Genomic DNA, 21,504 nt, shown 5'->3' with positions numbered 1-21,504 from the left:
TTTCGGATGCGTATAGCATCCGAAATTATAAATTACATACTATAATTGTAGAAAATATGACATATGCCGAAAAATGAATTATAACCAGTACATTATCAACAAAAACCATCATAAAATTTATGTTACTGACAAATCGAATAACATTGCGATATATGTATATTAATATAAACTCCTGAGTAATGTCATCGTTCATTCTTTCGCACGACTTGCATTTAATGATGTTAGAGATTGGTGTGGAAAACGTAAGCAAATTTTTGTGTATCAATATAATTTAGATATATATATGATTTATATTATATTGTATATACATCCATTGATATACTGTCAAAAATGTCAACAAAAATTCTGGGATATGCAACAGACTCCGGTTAATCTTCAGGACTTAATATAAGACCTAAATCCATTTCTATATTTTTGTTTCAGTATGAAATATATTTATGTCTAAAGTAATTATTGTTAGCAACAATTTCTAATAAATTATTTGTAGTTTCTATAAATTATTCGGGCATTAATTATTCGTGATTGCGACAACAGTTGTTTGTCTCTTGGACTATGGCGTTTGACAAAGTTATCCTGAAGAAGACAATCGTCATGTTTTGCATGCTGAATAATGATTGGATATCGTTGTCGCCAAACCGACGCGATTCTCGATCAAGGATCCAATTATGAGAATGAAAAATTTTATGGCGGCAGTTCCATTGTCTTTTCTGTGCCGACGGATTTTTTCGAGAAAAAAGCGAGCGGCGTTGATGTCCAGTTATACGTTCGGAAACAAGTGTGCAAGTATTTTGAGATGGTTTCGCGCCAGAAAATCGGCTTCGTCGCTATATCGGTTGATAATATGCTGAACAGCATCGCCAAACAGATTCGCGAGCGGAACGAATTGACGGAACACTTGTCGGACTTCTATAAACGATAGATTATTTCGAGGTGATAACACTGAAAATCGAGAAATCGCTGATTGTTGATTTGGGAGGGAACTTTTTACTTCGAAAGCACTTTTCGATCTTACTGTCTGATCGCACTTGTTCTAAGATATTTATTAGAAATTGATTATCAAGACAAAGTTAATATTATAAATGTGCTGCTCGTTAAAATATATTATTTCATTGATTATATTCTTTATGTTAGCGTTATATATGCAATATTACTTTTACAAATAATACGATTACGCGCGTTATATTGGAGTGTCAGGCGTTTAAAAAAAAAAATGTCTGAGCGATTGGCTAGGAAATCCGTAAAAAACTACTTCCTTAGAAGGAAGTACCATTTTCTTTCAAGGAAAATACGTTAGTGAGGGACGTCCTGTGTAATCCTAGAGGCTTAATAACACAGTGTATACGTTATTTTAGGTCTATGATGGGAACGTACACTTTGTTAGATGAGAATTTCCGTAATACCGCCGCCACAATTTCGCTCTACATTCGGATCAGTTACCTTGGCAAATGCCTCATAACGGAGATCACGCAAGTCAAAAGTATACGCGAAGTATTTTATACTCGCGGAGACTTGGATGAGAAACAGTCATATTTCTCTCGACAGCTGACATCGAAGGAACTTCAAAGCGGCTGTTGGGACGATGATGGTTTACTTCGTGTTCCTTCTGGTTCTTTAACATACCGCTGTGAGGAGTTCGTTAAAAAGGAAGCCGTGGATTTAGTCAGTAATTGATTCAATCGCTTTAGACAAGATGCTATTATAAAATCTTTATGTTTTAGAAAATATGAGAAAATATTTTCCTCAATTTAAAAAATAAAGCTTTCTTTTAAATGAATGAAGCTCTTTCTTAAATGAAACAGTACCCTAATGCTATCTCAGTGGCTAAAAATAAAGCCTTTCTGCAAAATATATTTAAAATAGACGGTAAAAGCCTACTTTTGGAATAAGCTTTTCTAAAATGAACGATTCGCTGGTCTAGTGGTTTCAACAGAGCTACTGTACGTATGTTAAAAATTTAGATAGACATACATTTTGTCCAAGAATAAAAGATGTGATTGCAAACACAGTTTATGGATCAATACTAGTTATTAGCCGTGACAAGAGGAGCTGCTGCAGTTATCGCTAGGAATGCCAAAATAATAGTTGTTACAGATGTTACTGCTACAATCGCAATGAGAACGACTGTAGATGCAGTTGCAGACCTTATTGATCTGCAGATTTTCGTTATTAGAAGTTGTTGTGGATACTGTAGCAATTAAAAGAAAAAAGTTTCTGTTGATAAAGTTGCGGATTTTGCTGCAATCTCTGTTTCGAAAGTTATTGCGGATGCTGTTGCGATTAAAATAGAGAAAGGACCTACTGATACAGTTACAGATTTTGCTACAATTTTCGTTGAGAAATTTAATAGAAATGCTGATGCAATTAAACAAAGGAACATATCTGCTAATATAATTATAGACTATTCTGCGAATATACTTTCATTGCTGCGGATATTATCCTTACAATTAAACGAAGAAATGCACCTGCAAATGCAATTGCAAACTCTGCTGTGATTCCTGTTGCAGAGAATGTTGTTGTAATTAAAGAAGAACTCGATAATAATACAGTTATGGACACTACCGCGATTTCAGTTTTGCGAAAATTGTTAATTATGGAGTTTATATGGAGTTATTAGGTCAGAGAATAGATGGAGACGCAGATGTGAATATGCTTGCAAATGCGTATGAGAAAATTACAATACCCCAATAATAGCGATCGATAATGAAATAATTAATGACGAGCAAGACGATATTCAGAGAAAGAATCTTATTTATTCTTTAATTAAAAATAAATATACTTTGAGAAATAGTTGTGTTTTGAGAATCTCTATTTTACACTTTATCTTTTAATTTTGATAAATTTTTCTAAGAAAATTATCATTGAAGAAAAAATGAGATAGATTGTGAGAAGAAAAATATGGCAAAAATTAAATTATATATATGAGGCATTCTTTGTCAAGTTGGCCATCCACCGTTCCAAAATTGTACTTGACGTAGGAAAATCATCTTGCACACAAATGTAGCTTCAGACATAAGCTATCCAAAGCCATGTAAACAATTGCAAAATTCAAAATGACGGATCCAATATGGCAGACATAAAGCAGAATAAAAAAAAAATAAAATAAAAGATCAGTAGACAGTATCAGTATTCGTTGAATTCACTTTAAAGTTTGTTTTCAAGTGTGTCGTGAACTCTGATTACAAATCTGTTGTCAAATTTTAGAAATTTAAAGTAACGGACATAAGAGTGTAAAATACAATCAAAAAGGTTTCTGTATTTCATAGGATTGAGACTGTTTATATAACACGTGTATGTACCTACATAAAGCCTGCATTTCTTTTCTTCAATAGTATTGAAGATAAAACAAATAAAAAAATGGAAGAAAAATGTTTTTCACTTTAAGCGTAAAGTTATGTTTATCATGGTTAGATATTTAACATAAAAAGGATAAAATACGTATTCACAGCAAAAGTGTCATGAAAAATAGAAAAACGAATACTTGTATCATTTCATCATTTTCGAAGCTTTTAATATGAGATTAAAGTAAATTTCTAAATTATTTTATATATTGCGTAAAAATGAATTTTTAGTGCAAAAATGAAAATAAGAGGAATAATCTCCAATGGCTTTGATCTTGACAGATATTATCCAGGACATGATCCCAAACAACATTCAAGAGGTTTTACCTGTCGGTCGGACACCTTGCGTAATGCTAATGTCAGCGATACTGTAACTTTCGAGTCTTATAACTCGAAAAGTGCATAATGAAAAATAACTTTATTAGTGTTTTGAAAAGTTCTTAACACCAGCTATTAGATTTTGCCATCAAAAATAGGGTATTCTATTAAAAAAAATCGTGATCTTGATCCGACCCAGGTACCTCACAATTTCTAATTTTATTTATTAAATCGTGAGACGATGAATGAATAATGTATAATAAAGGTACATAAGAAAAATACGGAATTTCTGTTCTATAGACGTCAAGGCAGATACTGTTGCGATAACGAAAACGAAAGGATATGCGATAAAGGACAATGGAGAAAGGGCTTTCAAGAAAGCGTCCTCCGCGTTGAGCAAATCGAAGTGTGGAAGAAACACGGCGACAATCGGTATCACGGAAAGAGGAAAGAGAATTTCTCCTTCTTCGCCGCTTCTTTTCTCGAGTTTGCAAACGTATCCTTTGTGCTGTCAATTGCAACCACATCTGACTTGTTTCACCGATTGTTTTGACGTTTCATCTTGTTATTGTTATTGGATAGCCTGTCCTTTTCAATTCTTTTACAGCGTATACCTAAACGAGTTCACACGAACCATGGAGCCCTGTCATTTACAAGTTAATGGCTAGTGCTGGTTTAGATAGTTGGTTTAGATAGTTGGTGAAAAAAACTGATATAAATCAATTCTATTTTTAATATTTTCGGGACTCAAATTTAACATAAATTCGTAATTTGATTTTTATTTAATACTACGCTTTCCTTTTTGTACTTTTTTGTTTATTTTTTTATTAAAAAAGATGCATTGGAATTCTCTTCAGTTTAATTGAATGATGATGACTGATCTGAATTAATGTTATAGTGTAATGAAATAAGAAGATTTCATGTCTTAAATATCTCCAGATAATGCTTCTAGCTGTGAAAGTTCCTCGTTTAATTATGCTTGAAAACGAAAGGTGCTTTTAGATCTCTCTTCTCAGATGAACGGAAACTGCTCTACCAAACTATCACATCCGTTCTATATTATATCAACAAAATAGATACACTATATAAAATATAATTATAGGAACATATAACAAAGCTACCAATATGAAAAATAACTACAGTTATTCAAATAATTGTTAAAATACAAAAATATGTTATAAATATAAAAATATAACAAATTAAATTTTTTTTTAATCTTTGAAAATGTGAAATATTTTCATTGTAAAAAAATTATGTAATAGTATAAATGTTTTAAATCCAATATTTCAAATCTACTAATATTTTGTTATACACTAACTCTTATTTCCTAATAGTGAATAATGTTTTGATCATACTGTATTGAGAACTCAACAAGAATTGCTTGAAGAATTGCTTATGAAATTATATGATAATTTGAGAATAAAATTAAATTTTTTCTTCAGAAATAATAAAATAAAATTCCATCATTACTATAATTTGGAAATATATTATATTCCAACGATTACACTATGTAGACGCCTAGTTTCCATTTTTTTTTATTTTAGCGACTATGAACTTGTATAACACAGGAATTCCAATTTCTGTGCTAAAATCGTCAAAATCATTTAACGTCATTACAAGTTGGAAATTTTATAATCAGCTGATGATGGAAAGATCTAAATGTTAATTATTATAGGTATATTTGACTATGTATATACTGATGATGACCAGATTGTGATTAAAACAAACGTTTATGAGTTTAATTTAACAAATTCGCGAATATATATAGAAATCTTCAAAAAGATTCAAAACGTGTGGGTTAAACGTATTTTGCTTTTTATTGTTTTTGTATTTTACTGTACGTCATGATATTGCATTGTTACCTAAGATAAATGTGATATGTTGACACCATTATATATCGACATTACAAATAGAGATTTATAACAATTAAGAGAGAGAATTAGAAATCGGAGAATAGCGAAAGGTTCCGGTTGATGGACGCACAAAACATGTGCAATCTTGCAACAAAATACTGTCTCGCGAATTAAGACCTGCAACTATTTCTCCTTCCACTATGTAATGATCGAATCTTAAGTGTTGCTTGAAATATGTCAGTGTCATGAGCCTCTTTATAAACGCGGCATGATATACTGAGAATCGTATTCAACGTGTTTGGAGAGAAGCAGTACGATACACGCCAATACACTTCGCTGGCATTTTATTTTATCTAATTCGCATTTGATTTTGCAGGATATTTGTGTACATTTGACCTATAAAGTAAGTATAACAAGTGCAGTAATTATTATTAATTGCATGAAGTTTTGATCGTGTTATGAAGTTCAGTTTCAAAGTATGCGATAAAAATTTTTGAATTTTTGTTAAAAATTCAACATTAAGAAATAGAAGTAATGGTCGTAACACGGTCAAAGCTAGATGTTTAAATAATTCAATCTGAATTACTATGTATACTGTATAAATGTACTTACATATATACCATATTTATAGTCATTCGAACTGCGCATCGAATTGGTTTTCCGGATTTATAAACGCAATTAAACTACTGCAGTAATATCACAAATTAAATTGACAAGCAATTTTAATAATTTGATGCTCAATCAGGCATCCTATTAAAAATATGTTAATATGCTAAAAAACTATAAATAAATTTATTGCGAAAAATATGGTATGTATGCAAGTACATATACCGGGTGTTTCAGACCACCCGTACATCCCTTTTATCTTCGCAGAATAAGGTCCAATCGTAAAAGTGTTCCGACAAAAGTTGTAGGGTTTAAACAAATCTATTTACTGATTTATCTTATCAGTTTGACCTTAGGTAGCGTCGCTACCTAAGGTCAGATCCAGGTCACAATTTTTTTTAATGGAACACCCAACTTTTTATTCCAGTATCTATAATAGCCGATGTCGAGAGCTTTTCAAAACATTATAATAAAGTTATTTTTTATTGAGTACTTTTCGAGTTATAAGGCTCAAAAGTTACAATATCACGCAAGGAGTCCGACCGACGGCTAAAACCTCTTGAATGTTGTTCAGGATAACATTTGTCAAGATCAAAGCCATTGGAAGTTATACCTCTTATTTTTATTTTTACGTAAAAATGAATTTTTATATAAAAATGTTAAAATAGGTTTGTTACATCCTAAGGAATTAAAATTATTCTGTCTATTGTAAAGAAATATCGTTAACGAAAATTTTGTCGATATACGCTGTGTATGCATTCGCCGAGAAAAAAGATAGGGTATATAAACGAGATATAATGAGAACGCACAGAGTGAACACGTAGGGGTGACAGAGAAGCTTATCGGTAGATTTCAACATCGACCTCGATGCATAACAATGTACGCGGATAGACGTACTTTCTGAATATAGGCTACGGGCATGATTTTCCTCTTACCGGATCGTAACTTTGATGGAGCTCTCATGAAAGTTACCAAGATATATCGATTTGATGCATCAAACATTTCTCGTATCAGACTGTATATAACGAGGAGATACTAATCATCGAAAAAGAACATATTTATAATAGCATTATATTTATATATCAATTATTAAATGATAAGTGATATATAGATACACTTTATAATAAACAACTTGTTTTGGACGTGAACCACTTAATAGATATGTCAACAAGAGGGTACATATAATTGAATTATTTTGGCGCAATATTTAATCGTATTACTGAATACATAAATTTCGAATTTTCTGTCGATAAATACGGATAACAAATGCACAAAATAATAAATCAAATAAACTGTTTTACATGCATATATAATTTCGCTTTAACGCGCAATATATCGTGCAGGTTAAATATCGATTTTGTGTTTAGAAACAGATTACGCACAATATCTCGATAAATATCACATTATTAGACTGGCTTATTTGCGCCAGAATATTATTATTCGTGAACATTCAGAAAGGCTATTTGAACTTTACGGGCTTTTGCGCAATCGTACTTTCTTGCTCATTGTTTCGGTACCAAATGCGATTTAGCGTGCATTTTCGCCACGTTAAGCCCGCAGTGGGATTACAAGAAAGGGGGGTTGTAAACCGCGAGATCCGGAGCAGCGTAGGCGGTAGCGATAGAGGCGCATTATCCGCGTTTACGCCAGCAGAAATATCCCCTGGCTGGTTCATACATATTAACGTAAGTCATTGCACCAGTCCTTACGCGAACTGTACATGGGGAAACAAAACGGCCGAGAAATCGCGACCGCGCTTTATGAGCGGACCACGACCGCTATTACACTGTAGATTACGGTACCTGTTATACTGCTGCCTGTTAGAACTAAACGATGCGCGAATATCGCTGGTAAAGATTCAACGAAATCGATAGCTCCAACGAAAATAACGTAACTGTTATAGTTTTGTTAATAGTTCGTCACAAGGCGAATCAGATTGCGTAAAAATACATTGTTTAAAGAAATCAATTTTACATATTAATTTGAATATGATTCGAGATTCTTAGCACTCTATTTACGAGAAAGATACATCGACATGGAGATAGTATTAGTTCTCAATTATTACATTATTAAGTTTTTATATCGCAAATGTCAAAAATCAATTTGGTTCCCATAAAAAGCTAGAAAGTAACAATCTTATTTTCCATTTTCATTTCTGTAGTGAATCGATACCGCTCGAAGATTACATCTCTTATAATAATATAAACAATTTTTTTCGATATATAAAACGTTCTACTGATATCTATATACTTACGTATAATAGGAAAAAAAAAACATTGCCCACGAATTTAATAATTATAACAAAATGTAGAGTATAATAATAACGGGAAAATATACGAGTTAATGATATAATACCAAAAGCTTCCTAATTACATTCGCAAATGGTTTTGCGATGAAGAAAGTTCTCTGAGTGATCGTATTGAACTTGATAGCACATTAACCATAATTTTTATACAATCTACTACTTCACATAATTCGATATTACGTGTACCTAGACTTTGAAGATGACTACAAAATGAGCCAAAACATGTAGTATTATGCTCTTCGTTTAAGTAAATTTATTTTATTACATTTGACTTAATTTTTTTGTGCACTGATTTCTCTTATATGTATATATATATAATATAGGTTTTACATAAAATATAGGTTTTACAATTATATTACAATTATATTTCACATCGACAAATTAAATCTTTACATATTGAATTGTACGATTAGGTGTCAGCAATAGTATGTAATAGTTACTCATTATAGTAGGATATGGATAATCATTCATTTTATATCGCAAGATTTTATATATTTTTATACCTACTTTCATTACGTTCTGTAATTGAGTACATGTCAAATGGAAATTGAACATGTTGTCATATAAAAAATTATGTTCATTTCAATAAAAATCTGACATAAGTAGTAGTTGTATCTGATATATAGGCAATAGTTGTAAATATCTCTACAATTGATTGTTCAATCGAGCGAATTAAAATACTTGTGGTTTACTGTCACGAGTTTTTTATTTCAAACATCTAAAAAAGTGTGATACTTAAATGTGATACTTAAGTGTGATACTTAAATGAATTTTAAGAAAACAGTTACAATGCATATATAAAATAATTTTTCGTATTTATAAATTAATATTAGACGTATGCAAGTTGCGTAAAGGCTTTTGTTGCAAAACTTATTTATTGTGTGTGTGTGCTGACTATAGGTTACATTCAAAAAAGGATAGCGTTATCGATACATAGCACTATATATATAGGTATATATTTCACTTTGATTTTCACGTCAAACGCGTTTTGGCGAAACGAATCGGTTAGCAATGCGTGACTCGTAATTGGCTTGACCACGAACTTGCGTTCTCGCATTTCGAGTAGGAGTGCGGGAATACTACTGACTTTACCACGAGAGAGTTGCAGATATTGAAATTACGCTCGTTATTAGAGGTACGATGCAGCGATACGAAACGCGTATCGCACATTGACTTACATGTGTGCTAGGAAACGCGTCTCGTTTGTCGATACCGCGATTTAGATGTCCGTCTAAAACGGATAATTACACGTCGGGACATCGAGACGGCCGTTGTACAGCTAACAATGGGTGCTTGTTAACACGAGATTGCCCTAATAAGGAGACTGATATAACGAAATATATCCTTCGATTATGGACTCGCCATGTAATTTTGTAAATAATATGTTATGTAATATATGAAGAGCAGACTTTTAAAATGTGTTTTGTCCAAAATTTATAATTTTCAGAAAACGGGAAAAAGCCACAAGGTAACCACGCTCTTTACAAAAAATAACAATTTGCTAATCAGTAAGATGTAAAATGTTAAATAAAATTGCTAAACAATTTCTAATAATGTTAAACAATTTTATTTGTCTCTAGTTAAAGGGCATAAGGCACATCAAAAGGTCTCGATTTTTTTTAGTGTATAAATTGACGTTGAGAAAATGCTTTTTAAAGATTTCAAAGTAGTTTATAATATGTGTCTTTCATTATTGAACACTACGCCATCTCTAACTTAAAAAATGATATTTTGAACAAAATTCATTTTGAAAGTCTGCTTTTTATATGTAATTGACTCATCTTTATGATGTACATCGTTTTACTTTTTAATATTAAGATAAATATTTTTTATTTCTTAATACTTTCCATGCAAATATGTAGATGCAAATTTATTATTTTTACTTGTTATACTATTTACTTTCTTAATTAAAGTTTTAATTTTGCAGATATTATTTGGTTTTAATTCAGTTTTATATTATTGTATTGCTTATGGAAATTGTTACGCAGATTTCTTTTAAAGTACTTAATATATTGGTTATGTTAGAGATCGATATATTTATTTTTTAAATCTGCTTTTATAGAATTATTCTGTAAATTTATAAAAATACAATCTTTTGCATAACCAACATTTTTGTAAATAGGTATATTAAGATTAGACAATAGAATAAAATAAGGATTTGCTAAACCTCGAAAAAAATAACATATTATGAGATAAACTAATTAAATTATGATTTATCCTATTTATTTTTCTCGACATAGTGCAATTTTTTTAAATCTTTTGTCGCGATATATTTACATATATATAAATGCGCATACAAGATAAATATAAACAATAGTTATAACATGGATGAAATAAAAATGCCAATATTGTTCCAAATATTTCTAGCAATGTACAGTTCAACGATAACCAAATACGAGGATAATAAAAATCAAATGTTAGTGCAATCGGGAACGGAAAATGGCAGAGATTCAAATCTCAATCAACCACCGAAGCACATGCCGGCGGAGCAGCCATTAATTTGGCGTAATATCATTGTCATCGTCGTTCTCCATATCGTTGCGATCTATTTGTTTGCTACGCGATATCGCGAAGCGAAATTTTGGACCTGGATGTGGTGTACGTATTTATTAAATCAATTAATTTTCCATCATAATTTCATTTATAAATACATATGTATATGTGTCTCATATACATATATCATTTCGATATATTGAGTTCTATTGAGTTTCGTTGAATATTGTATTGAACACATTGGAATCAGTGAAAAAAGCCTAATGTAAACGCGTTTTTTTGGTGAAATTTGTAATCAATTTTTTTCAGCAGAAATATCAAGAGAAATTGTTATTCATCGTACCTCTAATTTCACATTTTCTCATTTCCAAACATTTCCAAATTTTAGTTCGAGATTTTAGTGGACAAATTTTAAATTAAAATTATGTTAAATTAAATTTCACTGAAATTAATTAAAAAATGAAATTACATTCTTTGTACATTTCAAATTTAATTTAAAAAGAATCATTTGTTCTTAACTATTTATAAACTAAAAATTATTTTAATATTTTGACATGTTCCTGTAAATTTTTTTTTCATTTTATTAAAATTTATTATCATTATCATTAATACATGGTAAACAATGAAAGACAAGATCTGATGTTGCTTCTGTTTTATTTACTGTTTATTTTCAGCAATCTTATATTTACTTTCTGCTGGTTTTGGCATAACAGCTGGTCTTCATCGTCTTTGGGCACATAGGAGTTATAGCGCCAAATTGCCACTTAGAATACTACTTGTTTTTTTATATTGCTTGGCTGGTCAGGTAAGATTCTTATAAATATTACAGTCGTTATATCTGGTCAGTTACTATATAACCCACATTAAAATTTATTATAATTTACCACAAGCTATTACTTTCAGAACTATTTCTGTTTGCAATAGAAATCCTCAAATAATTGTGATAATATTGTAAAGTAACAAAACATTTTACATTAAAAGATTGAAGGATTACCTATTCCTCCAAATATTCAATAAAGCAATATTCAAGAGTGTTATTTTATCAAAAATGATCATCCAAAGAGATGGTACAAAAATTATAAAGTTTTTTTGTAGTTTCTACTATAGTCTCAAATCGATAATTTAAATAACAAACTGATTGATCTTTTTATGTAGGTACAGGGATATGCAAATAAAGATTTATCAAATCTCAAATTTTTTACAAACTTTAAAAAATTTTATGATGTGAATTAAAAATCGTATGTGAAAGTAGTCTACAACTTTGGAAAGAACGAATCTTTTTTTTTCTCTTTTTGCGTACTTGTTGTACGATTTTCTTTCGTTGAGTTGTTCAACATTGCAGCAAAAGGTGTTTCTTTTTACTTTGACTGCTCATAGAAGATAAATAGGATATCGCTTAGTATTCTTAAAAAAAAAAACGAATAGAAAGAAATTCTGAATTTTCTCTATCGTATTATATATACATATACACCGTATACATACACAGAATGTGACAGAATCAGAAGAATGTTATTTTGCGCAAAGTTGCTTCGAATGAATAGGATATGAATGATTAAGATTATAATATTCTTAATGTTTTTCGCCAGGATATATAGTTGAATAACAATATGTTAATCGTTTAATTTTTAGCCCCTCATTTAAGTAAAGTTTAGATATGAAAAGTTTCTTTATATAAAAAGATGATAGATGCAACTTAGAGAAAATTTAGACCTTTTTTTTTTGAAGAATATCCAACAATATTCCGTTTGTTTTCTATAAACAGTTAAAGTAAAAAAAGAAGCTTTTTGCTTCACTGTTGAATAACTCGGTAAAAAAAATCGCACAACACTCAACAAATACGCAAATTAAAGATTCACTCTTTCGAAAGTAAATTGCTTTCATATGCAATTTTTAATTTACGCCATGGAACTTTGTAAAGTTCGTAAACAATTTTGAGATTTCGAATCTCCATTTGTATCCATATAACTCCGTAAAAAATCAGTCAAATCGTTATCTATGTAAACTACTGATCTGAAAAATAAAGACTTTAAACTTTAAAATACATTTCGTTCCATTGTGATTAATTTTGAAGTTATACTCTTTTGAAAATTGTCTACTTTTGTGGGCAAAATAAGTAATCCCTTAATTTTTTATATATTATGTATTAGAAATATTTACTAATTTTAATTAACTTTAAAGGAAGGTTTTAATTAACTTTAAAGAAACTTTTAAGAACATAAATTTAAATATTTCAATATTAGGGTTATTCGTGTTAGGTGTCAATGCGAACTTATACCTATACATAAAACAATAAACAAGTCAATGATTCTAATTATTAAAATTTTTCCTATTTCGCAGACTCATCCGTCTAAATGGCTTCGTGTTCATCGAACACATCATAGATACACAGATACGTGTGCGGATCCACATAATTCTAACCGCGGTTTTTTTTTCTCACATATTGGCTGGTTAATGATGAAGCATCATCCAGCAGTTAAGGAATACGGTAAAAATGTGGATATGAGCGATATCGCTGCTGATTCTGTAATATGTTTTGTTGACAAGTGAGTCTAATAATTCGACACGACGCATTTTTTACTAATTTGTGATAAAACGTTCACGTTCGAAAAATGTAATTAATTACTATCGTAATTAATAATGTAATTAGTCGCATAATCGACTTACGGCGATCAAATTTACTGACACATATCAATTTCAATTATATTATCATCAACTGTCGTAACAAAATATGATCTTTTAAATATACTTCTAACAGAATCTATCAATTTCAAATCTATTTTTATGTTTTTCAAGATAAGATTTCTCTCTCTTTCTCTCTCTCATTATTATATATTATTTTTAATACATAGCATAAAAGAACTTTGAAAAAAATTTAAATTTTTCTACAAAAAGAACGAAATAACATAAACAAAATAAAAAAGCGCAAATGAGAAAATGTCTGACAAAAAATTCTATAGAAATAATTTACAAGTTTCTCATTATATTCGTGATAAATGAAGACTTGAAATAAAAGGAGAAGGAAACTTGAAGAGATGCTCCTGAGGAACAAAACCTAGATAATATTACACAATTTGTGCTCAGAGCTGTAAAAAATAAACGGGAAATGGAGTTCGTAAAAAAAAGATCACGATGATTGAGTTGGATTGCTTACGAAATCGCTTCGTAATTATCCGCAGTGTTTGAAATTGCGTGACACGTTGTTCCCCGAGATGAGAGAGATTAAGTAGTAATCAATCAGTGTAAAGTGTCTCATCAGAGAGTAGAATTGAACGCTTGTATCGCAATTTATTTTGATTTATGCGCTTGGTTCACACGGTCGTGAAGGAACGGGATGCGATTATACGTATTGGACTTTGCATATGTGTAACACTTGCTGAACACTAGAATGTTCTTTATTGCAGGTATTACGCTCTGATTATGGTGCCACTGTGTTTTGTCCTGCCGGCTATAGTACCGGTCTATGTATGGAACGAAACCTGGGACATAAGCATAAGCAGCGTAATTATCCGCTATGTATGGGCGCTGAATTCAACCTTCTCTGTCAATAGTTTCGCTCACTTGTGGGGCAATCGACCGTACAACAGGTACGCGTCAATCTTTGGAGATCGTGTTAATACGATTATCATTAAAATTAACCAGCATAATATTCGGATCATACTCAGATATAAACAAAATACTCTAATTTAAAAAGGTTACAGATTTTGATATACAATTTAATGAGGATTTAATCGAAATGATCGAAAAATATCCTTAGATAAATAAGATAATGTTTTTTACTGATAAAAGAATCGATTAAAGAAATATATCAAAAATTATTTTTAATGAATTTCATAGTAATTATTATATTATTCATAATTCCCATTATATTAAACATCACAAAATCGTATTTAAAATCATACTTTATATAAAAAATGTTCAGAGGTTTTTATTTTATTTTGAAGAAAATTATACTTATTTTCTCCCACGGAAGAAATCGATATTATAAACAATAAGAAATTTTCGGGGAATTTAAAAATGTTCATACAGTCCTACTTTTTAAAGTAAAGTACACACAAATGTATTATAAACACATTAAACATTCATAAATAAATATATTTATTAAATGTTGTATTTCATAGTTATAATATCGTAGAAGAAAGAAGTTGTAAAAAGTGCTATTTCGTTTAAATAATCTGTTGCATGAGAGATATTCCGGCAAAAGTTTATTCGTGTAGCCGACCTGGATCAAGAGGCAAAAACTTCTTTTTTCTCTTTTTTTTTATTCCAGAACTCTTAAGTCAACGGAGAATCCTGTGGTGTCCTTCTTTGCTATGGGCGAGGGTTGGCACAATTACCATCATTGCTTCCCGTGGGACTATAAGGCTGCGGAGCTTGGCTTCTACCGTCTCAATTTAACTACCGCTTTTATAGATTTCATGGCTTGGTTGGGATGGGCGTATGATTTAAAGACACCAAACGTCAAGTTCGTCGATAGACTTTGTGCGAATAAAGGTGATGGTACGACGGGCCTCTTGAGAGGTAGGATAGATATTCCCAAGATATAAGATGTTCTTTAATAAAAAAGAGTAGAAAAAAATAAAAAGAACGAGAGAGAGAGAGAGTGTGTATAAATCAAAATGTTGTTTTACTACGTTTCTTAGAGTCAACGAGATGTACTTTTTTTTCAATTTATTACAATAATGGTCTAATTTATTTTTGTAAAACTTGATATAATAAATGTAATTTTGATAATTTTGGAGCCAATAATGTATTGTAGTATTATATAATTTCTAAAAACTTTTGTATTTTACAAGTCTAATACGATATCGTTACATGTAGTAAATGCTTGTGTATAAATAAATGCATTTTATCATGTCGTATTTAATGGAATATTCTGCATTTGTTCACATGTAAATTATTTTAAATATATTGTATGTCAAGGTAACGAATTCCATAGAATACAAACTTTATTTTGAGACGCAAGTAATCTAAGTGTAATATTTCATGTATGTTCTTTTCGTAACAAGTTCAAAAAGCGTTGTTATTATATTATTTATAACAAGATATGTAAACAGTTTGTAATACACATATATGTACATATATATAAAATATGCTTTAAAACGATACTAAAAAATAAAGACAATTTTTTGAAGACAGAAGTCTGAAGTTGAGAAAGAAAGATTAACAATTTAATCGTTTAAGAAAACATTTAAAAAATCTAAATTTAAATTATATATAATATATTTACCTTTTAGAAAAATAATTTAAATTTTGTTTACTATATTATATACTCTTATGCTTTCTACTGCTGATTGAAGTACACAATGAGAAAAGCGAGATCGTCTTTTATAAATTAGATTAGCATCCTACTTCCTTTTGGTTGAAAGATTACAAATAATTTTAATCTTTTCCTATGGCTGTTCTGGCGCTTCTTTTTTTCCCACTTGAATAAATATATAGAACAGTATTTTCAGTCCCATTTCATATCCTATGCAATATTATTATTATTATTATCATATCTTTGAATTAAAAGAGTATTATGGAACATGACATAAAATATATACTTTATGTTGGGCTGAATATTACTGCCTTTGATAGATTGGATTAGTCTCAAATTTTCGTGGATGATATACATTGTTTAATTACGTTCGTTGGAATTATATTAATAATTTCTCATATACGTGAAATGCATGACATTTATATGGAAATACGTGGAATAAGCGGGAATATATATTGATATTTCAGACATTTTCATGGATGTAAAGAGCAATATAGATATATAAAAGGCTGATTATATATTCTACTATACAATTAAATAAATTTATCATTAAAAGCTATTACATATCATCAAATGATGCGTATAATAGCTTTTAATGATGTTATAGGATTTCAATTGTTAACATATAAATATATATGTGTTACAACTGATAATCAGACAAATAATGTATTTGTTCTTCTCTATAATAGCGAATTAAAAATTTTAATTTTATTTTATAACTACTCAAAAATTATGTAAAGTAATTGTGTAAATAATTGTTGAATAAATTAAATTGATTATTTGCAACCTAATTCTGTATTTTAAATAAGAATTTCTCTAACTGTTGTATATAATTTATCTTATTAGAGAGCTAGGATAGAAATTAATATATTCGGTTTTATTTCTGTGATTAAATAATAAATTGTGATAGTTTTAGTATTCATCTTGTAGTAAAGTATTCATAAAGCGTAACTAATTGAAAGTTAGTTAATTAACGCGTACAGTATAAATTACAACTTTATGTATAACGTCGATTCAGGAATATTTTGCGTTTAATTTTAATATATTGGCTTGTGCGACCATATATCGTATACAATATAGTTATTATAAAATCATAACAGTATCTTTAACTAATGGAATACATAACATTTTTTACGTTGCTAATTAAAAAAACAAAGAAAGATTTTAATTATATTAAAAATCCTATCAGAATTTAAAGGCTCTATTTTTATAACAAGTAGATAGTTAACATTCTCCGCCGTGTCTCGCGCAAATTTTTGCCTTGGCCCGATAGAGCGGAATTTTGAGCGTTACGGAATTTTAATAAAAGCTTTGTCACACGATAGGTATCGGATGTATCACACGGATGGGGTACGCGTCTCCACCGACCTCTGCGGTCAACGATTTATATACATAAACGCCCTACATAAGCGAAGTCACGTTTCACCGATAAAAAAAGAAAGGGAGACGCCAGAAAAGTGTTATCGATCCGGATAGCCTGACGTCGCGTCGTTTCACCCGGGGGTTAAATTTAGTATTTATCATCACGTATTCCGCGGAGTCTACAGGTAGCGCCTGCGCGACCCCATCGTGTCGCGCGTCACGCACCCCCTCCCCTATACGCGCATATGCCAATCTACCACCTTATACATAGCCGGCATACACGGCATACACGGTATAGCGGTGAAACATATTTACCTCTATGCGGACGCATTACGAGCATTCGTCTATTTTTGTCATAGCGACCTGTCGTGTATCGATCATTTCTCTAATGTTTCTGTAAATGTAGTCGGGGACGCGCGTTCCCGCGTTCAACGTCCAAAATCTAGAGCGAGAAAAAAAGTCGCTGCAGTCGCGTGTTTTCACGCGACAACGGTTGCACATGTGTTGGGACCCAAAGGGATTTTCTATGATTTGTCACTGATTTAACTATTACATAATATACTCGTAATTATACTCGATTCGCACGTTTCATTTTATACATGTGTTTTCAGAGGCATTACAAAGTAATGAGATTTTTATTATTAATAAAACACATATTAGAGATTATAGTAATCATGTTTATACGGCACTCTTAATAACTGTAGTTATTAATATGTAATTATGAAACTAACCAATCATAGGTATTCCTGTGAAAAATAGAATAATTATGATTGGCCAGTTTCATAACTACGGATGTTGTTAAACTATGGATTAAGGATGCCGTGTAAATGTAGTCAATGATGTATACGTATGTATTGTTTTAATGGCGATAATTGTTATCTCAATTGTTGAAAATGATATCCATATGATTTAATTAATTTTATATACGTTTTTGTTACGTGTAGTAACAATGGCTTATAAATAGAGTATGATTAATATCTGCGGTGGATATTGCAATATTGTACGTATAAAAAGATTATATTTTCTCTTTCCCTTTCTCTCTCCTTTTTTACGGTTTTAATTTCTTTTTCATGAGGCCTAAAAATAATTTTGTAAATTACAAAGTAAGCTTTAGCTATGTATGATTTCGGATATTTTCAGTTTTACATATAGATAACTTATAAAATATTACAAGATTTTTCTGAGAAATAAGAAAGAGAAATATTATAATGAAATTTAAAAAGAATGCAAGAAACGACAAAATGATTTAAACAATATTGATTTCATGCCAACTACGTATATAGGAAACTAAAATTTCCTCGATGCTATAATTACAAAAGACGTTCCAAGAAATCCTCGTATAGAATTTGTATGCATATTTTTTAAAAAACAATTTAAACTGTAAAGATTATTTGAGACATACAGATATAAATTTGCTCGCGTCATTGAAAACACTAAATGTATTTTAATTACAGCATCCAAAAATGAAAAACAATCGGAAGCGATACGAAGAGTCCAAGATATCTCGTCGACTCACCCCGTGTTACTGACCTGACCAGTTTTAGTTTCGTCAGGATAATACCCTCGCCGCCACCACAGTAAACACACCACCCGCCACTTTCGTCCCACGACACTGTGCTGGATTACGTGCACGCAGCCTGGATTCTCTGGTCCACGCCGGTGGTGGTGGTGGTGGTGGTGGTGTCGAAGCGTACACCGAAGGGCAAAAATACTCAGTCCGATTGGATTGAAGCGAGATCGTGACTTCGTACGTGACACGGGAATGTGATTAAAAAAGCTGTGGCACATACATAAATCAACATGAGATTATCGGGGATATATATTTCGAACTTCACTGTAGCGTACGAGGGATGGAGCGGACACGACGATAAATGAACACCATCGGAGGAGAAGGGGAGGAGTGACACGCAAATGTGTGTGTGAATGAATGAAAATCACTGGCAGAGATCGGAAGAGCAGGGCAGGATAGATGACTGAATAAACAAACGAGCTAGCGGATACACTGGCCGGACGGACCGTATCGTAAATAGGGGTTAAATAGCCACGCGTTTTCCCTCAAATGCGTGGGTGGACGGTGGTGCATGCGTATGTACGTACACCGTATGTACGTGTGTATCTATACGTATGTGTAGGTATAATATGCGTGCAGTCCCCGTGCCCCTGCGTGTGTCTATATGCACGTGTGCAAGTAGGAAGGTGCAAGAGATCCTCTAACCACGACGATGGTTTAGGGTGTACTGAACGTTACCCCGGAGAGGGTTGGGAAACGGCGTAGTGTCTAATCCAACATTACCTAACTGTATAGCAACGGCGCCATGGAAACGGCACGTTTGCGCCTGCGTTGGCCTGCGTCGCCGCCGTCGACATAGATCGACTTAAACTTTTTTGGCAATTCCGCCAGTTACTTCGAGAACTCGCAATAAAAGCCGCTATTAATTCTCTATAAGTGTCGCGTCCAAGAAAGAGAGGGGATAACTTCGCAATTTGTCGCTCTCGAGGGTACGTGGTAGTGGTGGTTGGTGCGCGTTGACCCGAGAGAAATCGCGCGCAGAGATGGAAGTATTGAGGCAACTAATGTCGCCGTTGGAAGATCTTTAATTAATTCGATCGTTATCTGTTTAATTAAACATAATAAATTTTTTTGATCCTTCCAGGGAGTGGCGCGCACTTTTTTCTGATAGATGAAGTAGACGCGTCAGAAATAAGAGTTAAACTGTACAGTATCCTTGTTTTTTTTTCTATGCGTAGTACACTATTTTAGTTATCCTTGTTACAGGAACATCAAATTTTTGACAACAATCTCGACTGAAGCGACATCTGGCGACATCTCTCATGGATGTGCATTCGAGGGTGAAAGATATATATTTTTTGTTTTGTGAAAACCGATAAGGAAATTATAGAATAATGCTTATAATATTTAATACAAACGAATTTCGCTTCTATAACATTCGATAAATAGCTTGAAATTTAAACATATTTTTTCTATTTATAATATTATACTCTACTACTTAAATTACTTTGAATAAAAAAGTAATATGAACAGTAAACAATTGATGAAAGATCATGTTTTATCATAAGAAACCATATTATCAATGTAGTATAATAAAAAAAACCTATATTAAATGTACCGTTGCAATTATATGGATCGCTGATAAATCGACAATGTGTTGCTGTTTTATCCTATGAGCCAGTTCGTATTATAAACCACCGACGAGATAGTATTGATTTTCAGGATTTAATATAATTTTCTTCATTATTTAGGATTGTATGTGTATAAATAACTGTAATAGACGTTGCAATTATTTACTGAAACGTAGTTAATAATTTTGATTTCGTTCAAAAAATGTAAATGTAATAAATATATAAAGATAAGTATGAGATAGTGAAAAGAAGATACTTCTATAAAAGATAATTACTTTATTAAATGAAAAGTATAAAAAAAGAATTTGTATTTTTAGACGTTATTTGAATAGCAATAACTACACGGATCAATATTACACGTTCTCTAAAGGTTAGAGACCTTCAGCTCGGGGTAAAATTACGAGAAGAACGCTGATATTACCGACTATATTTTTGCTTATTCGATATAAATATTTGGAATTTAGTTTATATAATTAATTTTATAATTTACAATTTTATTGGTTTATAAAAATGTATTTTTGATATTATTCATTTCTATATAAAAATACGTTTCTGTAGTTATACGTGTATAACTACAGAAGTATATTTAACGCACCGTTTTTTACAGGGTAACAAATTTTTTAAGTTTATGCAGATCATTATTATTTTTTTAACAATACTTGGTCGTTATATAAACAGATATAATAATTAAATAAATATATATATAAAATTATTCGAATAATAAATTACATTTAGAAAAATTTGTTAGTAATTTGCCGATGACAGTTTCATACTTGTTTCCGATATAGATGGCACAAGAAGTATTATAAGGAAAGGTATTAACATTTTTTC

The 21,504-nt window shown here is 31.1% G+C and overlaps 2 protein-coding genes across 5 annotated transcripts in view; one reads left to right on the top strand and one right to left on the bottom strand.

Annotated features, from left to right (window-relative positions):
- Fstl5 (follistatin-like 5) overlaps positions 1-20,109 on the bottom strand; it is a 36,917-nt gene extending 16,808 nt beyond the window's left edge. For 2 of the 4 annotated variants that reach the window (XM_018514133.1, XM_018514134.1), the window contains exons 1-2: positions 19,826-20,109; positions 19,063-19,309 (exon numbers count right to left, since the gene is read on the bottom strand). In XM_018514133.1, the coding sequence (XP_018369635.1) occupies positions 19,063-19,309; positions 19,826-19,899 (321 nt within the window). In that variant the 5' untranslated portion in view covers positions 19,900-20,109. Of the gene's footprint in view, positions 1-19,048; positions 19,310-19,747; positions 19,765-19,825 lie in introns of those variants that run through there. The other 2 variants (XM_018514136.1, XM_018514135.1) reach the window with 2 other exon arrangements.
- LOC108765423 (uncharacterized) lies at positions 112-1,684 on the top strand. Its single transcript, XM_083287371.1, is given in 4 exon segments — positions 112-242; positions 535-653; positions 655-930; positions 1,353-1,684. Coding segments are annotated over 4 exon segments (777 nt in total). The 5' UTR covers positions 112-179; the 3' UTR covers positions 1,672-1,684.
- Positions 20,110-21,504: the final 1,395 nt, after the last annotated feature.

Source organism: Trachymyrmex cornetzi, unplaced genomic scaffold (assembly GCF_001594075.2).
Source record: "Trachymyrmex cornetzi isolate Tcor2-1 unplaced genomic scaffold, Tcor1.1 scaffold488, whole genome shotgun sequence".
Lineage (NCBI taxonomy): Eukaryota > Metazoa > Arthropoda > Insecta > Hymenoptera > Formicidae > Trachymyrmex > Trachymyrmex cornetzi.
The sequence above is the reverse complement of the archived record's forward strand: the minus strand, read 5'-3'. Positions and strand labels throughout refer to the sequence as shown.